This window comes from Peromyscus leucopus, chromosome 2 (assembly GCF_004664715.2).
Source record: "Peromyscus leucopus breed LL Stock chromosome 2, UCI_PerLeu_2.1, whole genome shotgun sequence".
In the NCBI taxonomy this organism is placed as follows: Eukaryota; Metazoa; Chordata; class Mammalia; order Rodentia; family Cricetidae; genus Peromyscus; species Peromyscus leucopus.
The window spans coordinates 144,901,876-144,916,042 of NC_051064.1; the positions used below are offsets into that span (position 1 = coordinate 144,901,876).

The window sequence follows — 14,167 nt, forward strand, 5'->3', positions numbered from 1 at the left end:
CTTAGTGTCTTTAATCTTTTATTAGTTGCTATTGCAAAAATGGAAATCTCCTAACAAAAGGATTACACAAAAGTCCCAGACATATTTCCTCACTTTGATGTTTATGTCACCTGAATGGCAGTAGCAGATGGTATTGTATGATATAACACTGAATGATTAGCATTAGAAGCAATACACAGGGTTTTCTTTACTATAACGCTACCAGTTCTTTGCTTTCCACTTCTTCTTGCTCTCTTAGACTCTGCATGATGTAAGCATCTCCTCCCAGAACAAAACAAAACTCAGTAAACTCCACAGCACAGAAATTTTTTTATTTCATTACCCTCAGAGATCAAGGTAACTATCATATGTTCTTTATGTAACTAGCGACAGTGTTTACTATTTTCTTGGAGCAGGGGAAAGATAAAAACTTCCAATCAAACAATGTTAGGCATCCATGAAAGCCATCCTCCACATGGTACCAGGTCACAGGGACTCCCTGGTCTTCGAAGCGCTTTTTGTAGAGCAAGGCATCATCCCGGAGGATGTCATTTTCACAGCTCACAAGGAATACCTCAGGAAGTTGAGCAATGGTCTTATCATCTGCTAAGATAGGTGAAATTTCTATATCAAAAATATGTTTTGTTTCTAGATAGGCAGCCTCATTAAAACATCCAAGAAACTCAGGTTGTGAGTCTTGACTCCAGAACCTTCTGGGGATGTTGTCAGAGCTGAGCCATTTCCTATACTTCTTCCACTTGTCTAGAGGTACAATGGCACCTGTCGATATGGCGTCTTTCCAAGAGAGGTCAATGGCCAGGTATTTACACAAAGCCATAATCATAATGTCTCTAGTAAGAAAAGGGACATTTTTACTCTGCTGATGAGATGGTAAGCATAAGTTAATGACCTGGATTATTGGAGTAATCAGGACTTGAGCCCGAACCTGGCAGAGACTAGGGCTACTGACCAAGACCTGGATGACATTGGCCACAGCCCAGCCTCCAATACTTTCTCCACAGAGCACCACCCGAGAGGGGTCCACCCCATAGGTTTCCAGGCTTTTCAGGAACTGGATGGTGGCATTCAGGCAATCTTTGAAAATGACAGGGTGATGGTAGTCAGGAAGCTTTCGGTACCTAAGGAGAAAAGAGCAAACACAGCAAGCCTATTTACAAAGGAGGAACTAGAGGCCATTTCATTCACCATCTTCTACTCTCAAAGGGACCAAACCTGACTCAATCCTCAGAGTGTTCCTAATAAGCAAGCACGGCAACCCTCATTTTTCTTACATGGACTTAAGGAACATACCCAGAGTCATGGAGGCCAGGATTCTCCATTCCCACCCACACCATGTTTCTCACTGATCTACAGATCAGTGAACCATACAGAGGATAACGCAAGTTCAAAGATGTTGCCTTTAGAAGTCAATTAGCCACCAAAGACCCAGAAAAGTCATTTGGAACTACTGTTACTTCTACTGGCATAGATTTGGGGGACACCTCTCCTGATGTACTGAGCATATGTTGATCACTGTTAAAACTACAGCTCAAATTGATATTGGTGCTAATACTAAGGTCTGTTCATAAACATTCCTTCTGCTGCTTATTTTCCTGCAGTTAAGTTTATAGTATGATAGTGGGGTAGTTTTACTTCTTACTTAAGAGCTCTTGGATTCTTCCTGGTTGCCCTGGTTACCATGAAGAAGTGACTAATAGTCAAACAGCCAGCTGAACCACTCTTGTGTGTATACTGGGCACTTTGAACACCACACACACACTACACACACAACAACTGCAGACACTTGCCACTAACTCACAACTCTAGCTCTTGCCATTGTAACCCAGCCAGCACTGTTTCAAACAGCTTGCCTCCGACTGTCCCTGTCACTTTCCACTAAAACCAGAGGAGAGGCCCTGACCTTAATAGCCCAAAGGAGGGACCCTTTGGACTGGTACAAGAGGAACAATGTAATGATTCTTGTGAATATAATTATTCATTTGCATGAAGGTTTGTTAAGACTGGAACACATATACTTTTTTAAAAAACTATATATGAGAGTTGAATGAGAAATGTCATATGGACTCACATATTGAAACACTTGGGCTCAGTTGGTGGTGATGTTTGGGAAGGTTATAACCGTTAGGAGATGTGACCTTGCTAGAGAAAGTATGTTATTGGAGGGTGGCTTTAAGAGTCTATAGCGTCACCTGCTTCCTGGTTTTGTTTTCTCTCTTTTCCATGTACAGTTGAGATGCATTCTGCCAGCTTCTTGCTACCATATCTCCCTCCCCTGCCCTTATAGATGCTGACCCTTGGGAAGCATAAACCAAAATAAATGCCTTCTTCCTTAAATTGTCTGTGGTCAGAGAGTTTCTATTAAAGCAACAGAAAAGTAATTAATGTGGAGCTGGTACCAAGAGTTAGGGTTGTTGCTGTGAAAATTCCAACCACATTGTTTTTTGAGGAAACCTTTAGAATTTTGGACTTTAAAAGTCATTGTGTGAATGACTGACCTAATCTGAGGCCCAAGCCATGAGAAGGGGCCCATGCCTGACACTGCCTGGAAATGGAAGGTGGATGGCTTAGAGACCTAGGGTAGAACCTAGTTTTATGACTAGCAAAAAACATCAATGAAATTGTTCCTAATGATACTCTGCAATACTCATAGTTCAGTGCCTAGCCCAATCATCATCAGAGAGGCTTCCTCCAGCAGCTGATGGGAGCAGATGCAGAGACCCACAGTCAAACATTAGGCAGAACTCAGAAACCCACAGAGAGGGGGAGGAAGGATTGTAAGAGCCAGGGGGCTTGAAGACACCAAGAGCACACAGCTCACAGAATCAACAAAGTGAGCTCACAGGAGCTCACAGAGACTGAAGCTGCAATCATGGAGCCTGCATGGATCTGTACTAGGTCCTCTGCTTACATGCTGTGGTTGTTTAACTTGGAGGTTTTGTGGGACTGTATGACTAAGTGATTCTCCAGATGGGCGTGGTGCTCTCTAATCTCATATTCACTTTGCTACATCTCATTCATGTACTCCAAAGTCATGGGCATCTTTCCAGGCTTCTGTTGTTTTGAACATGGTGTGCCCATATATGTGTGACCATGTACAAGTAAGTCAGCATCTCTGGACTCCTTTTGGTGATCTCTAGTTAGATCTCTAGTTTGTTAAGCAAACAAACAAAAAAAAATCCAAACAAACAAAAAACCACACTACAAATGCTGCCTCGTATGGAAAAGTCATCAACTGTCCCAGGACTCTCAGGCCACTCACCCAACTGATAGCAACACTGAGTCTGTCTCCCGGGCCAGGAAATTGCACAGGCTATGGTACATGTCTGCAAGGGAAGGTCCAGAGTTGAATATATGTGATGAGAACACAGCACTTCCCACCACAGCTCTATGAACAGAAGCTGTGATAGTGGACATGGCTGATATTCCCTCTCTGAAGTCCAGAGAATTTCAAGTGCTTCAGTCTGTCAAGAGCAAGGAAAGGCAAAGATAACCAAATGGGAGAGACATTAAGGTGCAGGGGAAAGGCTGAAGTGTAGCAGTGATGGGTTCTCAAGTGTGTTTTTAAGGACCCTTCTCTGAGGGAGAGAAGACTAAATGGAAAGATGGAAAGTGGAGCCAGTCCACCACTTTGGGGAAGCAGAGTTGGAGAAATGAGTAGGTTTTCATAACAGTGATCCAGTTGAGCTGTGGGTTGCATGTGAATATGTGGACACTGTGAAAAGATAGGAATAACCAGTGCTGTGAGTGGGAAAGAGAGGGAGTCACTTTCAGTGCCAGAATAGCCTCACTCAGACATTGCTGTCCCAACCTGGACATAGACTAATATAGAAAATATTGCCATGGGAACAACCCCACTGGCTGATATGAGCCCCAATCTTTTCATCTACATTCTCTATCAGAAGTTCTAACTTCCACTTGTTTTGACTTTCCCCAAAAGGTCCTCATGGGAATGTGTGCAAGACTCTACCCATCATGGGGACCTTCCCCTCTCATCCCACATGGAAGTTACTTACCAAGGCTACCAAGGATGGCACCCCCTCCATGGTAGAAGATGATGCCTCTCCGAGGTTTGGAGGACACCGCTTTGGGCTGGAACAGTCTCACAGGGACTGACCCAAAATGCATATTGGTTACCACCAAGGCAGGGTCATTCTTTATGACCCCTACATCACAAATAAACTGAACAAAGTGGAGCGAAGTACAAATTCTCAGTTTCTCTAGTATATTCCCCTGTTGGAGGAAAAGGAAGGAGAATGAAAAGATGAGGATAGGGGATTATAGAATAGAAAGGTAGATGCTGCAGCCACTTATCAGTGTTCAGAAATATTCACCATTTCTCACTTGCCTCCTACATGTGCTGCGGTCTCATGGGCATACAACTGGCTTTGTACTCTTTCATATGAAGAAGGCAGTTCATGACTTTTTTCTAAAAGGCCCTCACTGGATGATGATGTTGCTGGGACCCAAGTATTTCTTTCCTTTTAAACACATATGGAAATGTCCTTGCCATTTTCAGTGTTATAAGATGAACCATTTAAGTGGTGATGACATGGTATCCCCATGTGTGGATTAAGTCCACAATGGAGTGAAAGGAATCATTACCTCTCACATAGTCTCCTGAGGAGTGAGTTTGGTTGGTATTTTCTGTCTTATGAACATAGACACACTTGTCTTTCTGCTGAGGGATGATACAAAGAAGGTCCATTGATGACACCTTGTTCTTGGGTTTCCAAACAAACCCTATAAGACAAACTACCTTCTGTTGTCTGTAAATCACCTGACCCATGGTACTATTAGAGCATCAGAAAAAAATAAGACTTTGCCTGAAGGAAAACCAGCTTAGGGCTGAGTGGCAAGCAGTCATTCGGAGGGACAAAGATGAGTAGTGTCCCAGACAATAACACTAACCTCTGTGTCCCAATTAGCTGACAACTGACACATCCAAGAGTTGCCTGAGAATAGATTCACCTGATATATTGCAAGATCAGATTGTCCTGAGGAGATAAATGTGTGGGATTGTCTTGATTGTTAATGGATGTAGGATGGTTCCACCCACTATAGGTATCACCATTCCCTGGCCAGATGGTCATGGCTATCTTAGAAAACTAGATAAGCATGAGCTTTTGAGCAAGCCATCAAGCAGTGTTTCTCCATGGTTTCTGCTTCAAATTCCTGTTTGAGTTCCTCCCCTGACTTTAATGATCAACAGTGACCTGAAATAAATTTTTTCCTCCCCTAAATTATTTATGGTCAGAGGGTTTCATCATAGCAATAAAAAGGAAGGCAGAACATTGACTGTCGTTTGCTCTCTGAATGACTGTACCCAACCTGAGATGACAAAGACAGTTTTCCAGCAGGGTCCAAACTCAATGTAACCCACATTTTTGGGTTATAGAGGACCCTTAGCCTGAAAGAAGTAACATGATAAATTAGAGATGTGATATGGGATCCACAGCAGGGATGAAAGGCCCCATACACATTGCCCAAATGTTTTGTTTTCTTGTCTGTTTTCATTCATTTATTGGGGGAGAGAGGTAATGCTCATGTAAAGCTGTCAGAGGACAATTTAAAGTCAGTCCTCTCCTTCCACCATGTGGGTCTCTGTAGCTGATTTTTTTTCTGTGTCCCACCTGGCCCAAGGTCAAGACAAATCTCTCTCACCTGCTGGTCCTATAGCGACTCAGACCCAAATAAACATACACAGGCTAATATTATTTAAAACTGTTTGGCAATTAGCTCAGGCTAACTATTGACTAGCTCTTACACTTAAATTAACTCATAATTTTTATTTACAGTTAGCCACGTGGCTTGGTGGCTTTTTTCAGTTTTGCCTTTACATCTTCTTTACTCTGTGTCTGGCTGGCAACTCCTGACTCAGCCTTCCTGTTCCCAGAATTCTCTTCTCTGTTTGTCCCACCTATACTTCCTGTCTGGCTACTAGCCAATCAGCATTTTATTTCTTTTCTTTTCTTTTCTTTTCTTTCTTTTTTTTTTTTTTTTTTGGTTTTTCGAGACAGGGTTTCTCTGTGTAGCTTTGCGCCTTTCCTGGAACTCACTTGGTAGCCCAGGCTAGCCTTGAACTCACAGAGATCCGCCTGTCTCTGCCTCCCGAGTGCTGGGATTAAAGGCGTATGCCACCAACACCCAACCCAGCATTTTATTTCTTAACCAATCAAAGCAACACATTCACAGCATACAGAGCGATATCCACAGCAGGTCTCGGGAATTAAACTCAGTTCATCAGGTTTCATGGCAAGAGCTTTTGCCCAATGAGCTAATTCATTGGCCATTCCAATATGATTTTAAGCTAATATGTTTATTCTAATATTTGCTATTATAAACTGTAGCCATATTTCAGGAAACATTGCAGGCTCTCATAGTGTATGTGCTAAATGAATCACAGTCACTGGCTTGTATCCTCTAAGGACTTCATGCTCAGGATATTTCTTTGTCATATGGAAAACAGCATGGTGAGCTAACAACAAAGGTTATAGCAGCTGACACTTACTAGCTACCTATAATGTGTCAGCACCAGCCCAAGGAGTTTCAATTAGCAACTTGCTTGACTCTTCTAAGTCACAAGGATTTGCTCTGTGACAGAATGGGAAACTGAGGCGTGTCAGTGTTTAAATGTCTTGTTCAGAGTTGTTCACTGTGATGCAACTGATGAACTGGAAAGAGTTTGGGGTTGGAATGAAACAGGCATGATTTCAAGTCTGATACCTACTGCCAGCTACCTGGAAAACACCAGGCATTATCATAGAGCTCCAACCTCCCTTGTTTGCAAATGAGAAACTGATGTTCATGGATATGACCTAAGGAGGAGGTAGGGAACAGAAGACCTTGCAGAAGGTCTTACTGATAAGTCCCAGAGGACAAGCTCTAGCTTCCAGTTGAATGAATTTGTTTTAGTCCAGAGTCCAGCAGGGTGCCCTAAAGTATTTCCTTCATGGGCAGACTTCCCAATAGGGGACTCAAATGGTTGTTTTCCTACTGGAATTGGAAGACAATGAGTCAGCCTACAACACAGAGGTGACCTAGTTCCCAACCCCATGCTCTCAGCTAATTCCACCAGGACCATCAGCAGCTCAGCTCTGAATACTTTAACATCAATTTGCTTCTCCCTGGCCCAGGTTAGCTCCAACTCTGCATTTGTTCCCCAAATCCTGTGGCTCATCTAACCACCTATCTTTCCCTGAGAGACTCTTTTACATGGTCCAGGCAAATGGCTTCAAATGACTTAAGTATCCAAGTTTGGGGATCATATTCTTGAAAAAGCCACCCTTTCTTGTAGAAATAACTGCTTCTCCCTCTGAGGCCTTCACTGTACTATCAGACTTCCATAGGAATCACCTGAAACTTTATTATAAGCATATGAACATCTGCACATCTCCCTTCCACCAAACCAGAGGTCTCTGGTAGGAATGATCACATCCCAATTGTTGTGAAATATTATTTTAAGATGTGTTACACTTGTTTATTCTGTGGAATATTTGGTCTAATAAAGAGCTGAACCACCAATAGCAAGGCAGGAGAAAGAAAGGAGGGGCTGGCAAGCAGAGAGAATAAATAGAAGGAGAAAAAGAATAAGACAAGAAAGAGTAAAAGAGATCTAGCACCAAGAAAATAAAGGGGCCAGCCACCCAGCCACACAGTCTGCCATGGAGTAAGAGTGAAAGTAAGATTACAGAAGGAAAGGAAAAAGCCCAGAAGCAAAAGGTAGATGGGATCATTTAAAGTTAAGAAAAGTTGGCAATAAACAAGCCAAGCTAAGAAACAAGCCTCTGTGTGTGATTAATTTGGGAGCTGGATGGTGGGCTCCCCAAAAGAGCAAAACAACCAACAATACCAGTGGATTCTTAGTCTCTGCCTCTAGAATAATAAAATCTTGTTCAGGAAGTTTGTGTAGTGTCACAGTACAGCTTTCTAAACCTCATGTTCTCCAAAGCTATGACATAGGTCATAAATGTATATTGTTTTGAATGGACATCTTCCATGGCTTGGAACTAGGGCAGAGATGGAGTACCAAGTAAGATTATAAATATCAATATAACTGTACAATTATTGAATTACAAATATACAGTATCTCAGGAGATACTGAAGCATTCTTAGAAAATGGTCTTTAAAACCAACCTTGTTTCTTACCTCTCTCTCTCTCTCTCTCTCTCTCTCTCTCTCTCTCTCTCTCTCTCTCTCTCTCTCTGTGTGTGTGTGTGTGTGTGTGTGTGTGTGTGTAGATATATGTATATATTATGTATATGTTAGTGATGAGTGAAAGCCCACTGTGTCACACATGCTGGACAAAGGCTCCAGCTCTGAACTGCATCATCCAATGCTTTACATCTTGTAGTAGGGCTGGATCCATTCACAGCAACCTTCAAATCAATGACAACTTTGGGGAATACTGACTCTGTCTCTAGGGACTTGTAAGGCACTAGTAGTGGTGTTTGACAGAGTCCTTTACACACAGCTTCATGCAGCTTGATTTCAATGTTTTGTTTATTTACTCATCACAGTGCTGCTGGGGGATGTCTTTCTGTATGCTGTGAATATATGTTGTTCCCATTGGTTAACAAATGAGCTGATTTGGCCTATGGCAAGGCAGCTTAAAGGCAGGCAGAAAATCCGAGGAGAGAGACAGGAAGAGAAAGGCAGAGTCTGAGAGGAGACGCCAGCCAGCCACCCAAGGAGCAAAATGCCAGAAGACTGGTAAAGCCATGGAACATGTGGCAAAACATCGATTAATAGAAATGGGTTAATTTAAGATATAAGAGCTAGCTAGCAAGAAGTTTGAGCCATAGGCCATGCAGTTCATAATTGACATAAGCCTCTGTATGTTTATTTAGGACTGTGTGGCTGTGAGACCAGGCAGGGCACAGGAAAACTTCTGACTACACAGTGCTCCTAGAAACACCTCCTCCCTTCTTCCTTTCTTCCTTCCTTCCTTCCTTCCTTCCTTCCTTCCTTCCTTCCTTCCTTTCTTTCTTTCTTTCTTTCTTCCTTCTTTCTTTCTTTCTTTCTTTCTTTCTTTCTTTCTGTTTTTGTCTCTTTGATACAGGATCTCATGTGGTCCAGGCTGTTCTTATACTCATTATATAGATATGGCTGACCTTAACTCATTATCTTCTCTTTTCTACACACAAGCACTGGGGTCACAAGCCTGCACCATGCCTGGTCTAAAAAGTCTCCACTGTGCACTTCATTTCCCAGAAACAAGAAAAAGGTAAAAAAAAAAAAAAATGGAGACTACAAAGCTAATTTTTGTGGCATCTGGTGCTCAAACTCATGTTTTTCTAGGAGCAAGAGCAGGCTCTGATTTGAGAACTGTAGAATTTTTTCCAGGTTTCTTTCTTCTCCTTAAACCTCTTATTCCTTCATCGTCTACGTCTTCAGTACATTAACTCACCTGGATTTCTTCTTGTGCACCTCTCTCTTGGACAACATGCCCTAGGGGCTTTGGGCTGAGTAAAAGAGGCAGGGACCTCCTATGTGGAGCACATTCTGCAGAACCAATCCTAGATCATCACTGCATCTTCTATGAAAATCTGTAGCATCTGTCAACTGTGAATGTTTAGCTTAGGGGTTATTTGTAGCACGAATCTTAAAAGTTCTTATTAATAAAATCAAACCTGAGCCAGGTATTGGGGTGAACTGGAAGATCAGAGAACCAGAACAAGCCACAGCTGACCTCACCTGGCCACCTTCTCAGCTTGGTCTTGTTTCCTCAGACTAGAAGCTTCTGTGTCCTCATCCCAATGGCTCTCAGCTGAACTGCTGCTCGAAAGCCTGAAGCTTAACCAGCTAAAAATTTAACCAGCCAAATGCTTCTAGTTTCTGGTCCTCACGCCTTATACACCTTTCTGCTTTCTACCACCACTCCCTGGGATTAAAGGCTTGCTTTTTGTGATTAAAGGCGTGTGTCACCATGCCTGGCTGTTTCCAATATGGCCTTGAACTCACAGAGATCCAGAGGGATCTCTGCCTCTGGAATGCTAGGATTAAAGGTGTGAGTGCCACCATTTTCTAGCCTCTGTATCTAGTGGCTGTTCTGTCTCTGACCCCAGGTACGTTTATTAGGGTACACAATATTTTGGGGAACACAATACCACCACAGTTATTCTTTGTTTTTTATTTAAACTTTGGAGAATTTCGTACATGAGTACTGTATTTATATCATTTCTACCCCCTCTCTACTCCATTCACTGTTCCCCATCACTCTTTCAAATCCATGACCTCTTCTTCTTATTGTTAAACACACACACACACACACACACACACACACACACACACACACGGCACATGCATATATAAACCCTACTGGGTCCATTTAGTATTGCTGTTATGAACATGTGTTAGGGCTTACCACTTGGGAATAGATTACTTATCACAGAGCTTGCCCTGGAGAAAACTGGTTCTCCCTGTCTATGAAGCCACTGATTACCTATGGTGATATACTGTGTATCAAATAAAGCTTGCCTGAGGATCAGAGGACAGAGCCAGCCACTAGATTAAACATAGAGGCTAGACAGGGGTGGTACACATCTTTAATTTTAGCACTCAGGAGGTAGAGATCCATCTGGATCTCTGTGAGTTCAAAGCCACCCTAGACTACATGGATTCTGTCTAGGAGAGAAACAGAGCCAGGCAGTGGTGGCATACACCTTTACTTGGAAGTCACACACTTTTAATCCCAGCACTTGAGATCTCATGCCTTTGCTGCCAGTGTTTGAGAAGCACACACACCATTAATCCCAGCACTAGGAAGAAAGTGAAATGGCTGGGAGGAGAAAGGCATATAAGGCATGAGGAGACAGGAACTAGAGTCCTTTTCGTTGGAGAACTCAGAGGCTTTCAGTCAGAAGATTTGTGGAGATAGGATCTCACCTTCGATTTGGCCTGAAGATTCAGTAGTGGTGAGAAGTTTCCCCAGTGACTTGTTCCTTTGTCTCTCTGATCTTTCAGCATTTACCCCAATATCTGGCTCTATGTTTCTTTTTATTATAAAACAATTTAATATTCAAGCAACAATTACCTGTAGCTCTTCATCTAAGGTTGAGGCCTTGTGAAATTTCCCTCGCCCACATTGGCATGGCAACTGGTATTGTCACTATGCAGGTCTTATTTAGGGAGTCATATCTCTTATTCATGGGTGTAGCTTCCCCATGGTGTCTAGAAGACACTATCTTGCAACAAGCAACCTGTCCTCTGGCTCTTAAAATATCACCAAAATGCAGAGAATTGGGGCCTATTCTTAAAGAGAAACACTAATGGTTAGAAAGATCCAGGTGTCTGGGGTTATTTGGAGGTCTAAGGCCCTCATTTGTGGTGCTGGGACTCTAGTCTGCTGTGGGATAATGCCCTTGTACATTGGTTTAATAAAATGCTGATTGGTAAGTAGCCAGGCAGGAAGTATAGGTGGGGCCAGCAGAAGAGGAGAGAGCTGGGAAGAGGAGAGCAGAGTCAGGAGTCACCAGTGAGACACAGAGGAAGCAAGATGTGAAGGCATAACTGAGAAAAGGTACCAAGTCACATGGATAAACATAGATATGAATTATGGGTTAATTTAAGTGTAAGAGCTAGTCAGTAATAAGCCTAAGCTAATGGCCATACAGTTCGTAATTAATATAAGCCTCTGTGTGTTTACTTGGGTCTGAGAGACTATGGGGCTGGTGGGTGTGAGAGATTTGTCCTGACTGCCAGCCAGGCAGGACACAGGAAAGCTTCAGCTACAGTAGCCTAGCCTGAAATTCTTAGTCTTGCTTATTTCTCCAATGCCCCATTTTTCCTCATTAAAAAAAAAAAAAATCCCAACAGCACAGGAACATACATTTTTTACCACTTACCAGAGCCTCTAAAGACATATGGCCTGAAATCTAATGCTTTCACCTCCCTGATGAGAAAGATGCCATTGTCCCATGAGGATTCTGAGACACAGGTTAAACAAGAGGCCCTCCAAGCCCATGAAAGCAGAGCAGAAATGCTCATCAGACAGTCTGGCGGAGTGCTTCTCACCCCTTTCCTCCCCACCTCTTCTCTCTTAACAGTCCCCTGGGGTAATAACCGTTAACTGGCCACTATCAAGTAACCTCCCAATATAGGAGCATCAGGGCTTTTTCAAATTGCCTGCTTCCCATATTCTTTTCATATGTGATACACCCATTGACAGGTGCTGATCCCTGACCCCAATCTTGAGCCCTAAACCTGGCACAGAACTCAGCTGTTCAGGACAGCCAGGCTGAAAGGCTGAGGGACTATGGCACTCATGATTTGGTCTGCAAACAATACTTGCCCTGTGCTCAGGACAGAGTTGAACAAGTTAATCTCAGGCCTCAGGATCTCTCACATCAATGCCAAAAGCTCCTAGAGACAGGAGCATGGGAAGAATGGGAGGAGGGGGTTGTGGCTGACGGGTGTTGGTAGAACCTCTTAGACGATGAGCCCTTGGTGGGCAGCAGCTCCATCTGAATTCATTTGCAGCTCCCAGAAAAGAGCCCAGTAGACAAGTGTGGTGGCACAGCCTGTAATTCCAGCTCTTGGGGAGTGGAAGCAGTGGGCTCAAGGCCATGCTGAATTTATCTCAAAGGGAAAAGAAAAGTGAGGAGGGAAAGAAAGGGGAAATGAGTGAGAAGAAATAAAGGAGGGGTGGGGAAGAAAGAGGAAACATAGGAGGTTCCTCAGATTCTGTCTAGTGGGAATCTAGAAAGAGGGGAGGGAAATGAAAAGGAAGAAAGAGTAAGATATAAACAGCATCCCCAATCCATGATGCCCCCAAGGGCAAACTCACCAAGGCCATTATGAAGAGCATCAGACAATGCAAAAACCTGAACTTGATCGGATGCTGTAAGGAGGAAGGAACTTTTGCTGTGAGGATATGCTTAACCACAGCCCATATAAAGAGTCCCAGTAAGAATGTGGGCAGCCCCACTAGCAGCAGCAGCCACAGGACAGCCATGGTCCCGAGGTCCTTAGGAGCTGCTGTCCTGATAAACTAACTTCAAAAGCTGTGAGAGAAACAGCTAACCTGGTCTTATACACTGCTTCTTCCAGGTCACTGCTTCAAGCATGTTTGTGAAGTGACCTGTACCCTGGATAGCCACATAAACCAGCCAAAGAGAACAGAGTAACTTGTCTACTGAAGAACAAGAAGAACAGGAAATCACATCTGGTCCACCAAGGTAGACTTGAGAGGTAGATTTCCCACAGCATTGTGAGACTCTTATGTATCTCAGCAACTGAGGATACCATGAAGAGATCTGGTATGTCTTAATGTCCTGACCCTTCAACTGTATCACGTGAGAAGTGTCCTCTTCCACACCAGAGCCTATCTAGGGTGGGCAATGCATATCTTATTCCCAACTCCTTGGTTCACTACCTTCCCACTATCCAATACCCCAACCTAACATGCAGAGGTTTGCAGAGAATTTTCTGGTTAAAAACCATCAACTTAGGATTGATGAGATGGTTTAATAGGGAAAGGCACTTGAGGTAAAGGCTGACAACCTGAGTTCAATCCCCAAGACTCATATGATGAAAAGAGAGACTCAAGTCCTGAAACCTGTCCTCTGACTTTCATACATGCATTACAGCATGCAAAAACATACATGTGTCAATAAAAGTAATTTCAAAAAATTATCCAGGATGAGGATGTGACTCAGCAGGTAAAATGATTGCTACACAAGTCTATAAACCTGAGACCAATCCCTGGATACCCAATAGAAAAAGCCAAACACAGTGGCACGCATGTGAAAAACTTTCACTCCTATCATGAGATCAGAAGCAGAGAACGTCATCCAGAAGCTCATGGGCCAGCTCTCCTGGAGTACTCAGCGTGGCAGAAACAAGAGAGACCCTACCTCCACAAGACAACAAGACCCAGTTCCTGAAAGTTGTCTTCTGATGTCCACAAGCACACTGTGGCATCTACATGTCACACTCACAGACACATCATAAACACACAATATAATAACTGATTTTTAAAGAGAAAAAATAGAATTGGTCTATTTGATCCCTCAAGAAAAACACACCTAGCCATAGAAAATAAATAAATATCTTAGGGTGGTATGATGGAAAAATTATTCAAGCAAATGGAACTAAGAAAACAAGAAGGCTTCACTACCACTACACTATGACAAAATGGACTGGAATCCAACTGGCCATAAGACATAAT

The 14,167-nt window shown here is 43.0% G+C and overlaps 1 protein-coding gene across 1 annotated transcript; it reads right to left on the bottom strand.

The window, feature by feature from the left end:
* Positions 1-290: 290 nt before the first annotated feature.
* On the bottom strand, positions 291-13,018 carry LOC114686374 (arylacetamide deacetylase-like 4). Its single transcript, XM_028861054.2, has 4 exons — positions 12,785-13,018; positions 4,014-4,230; positions 3,260-3,323; positions 291-1,118 (listed from the first exon to the last, which is right to left on the bottom strand). Exons 1-4 carry the CDS (start codon positions 12,950-12,952, stop codon positions 344-346), a joined length of 1,224 nt encoding a protein of 407 aa, XP_028716887.1. The 5' UTR covers positions 12,953-13,018; the 3' UTR covers positions 291-343.
* Positions 13,019-14,167: the final 1,149 nt, after the last annotated feature.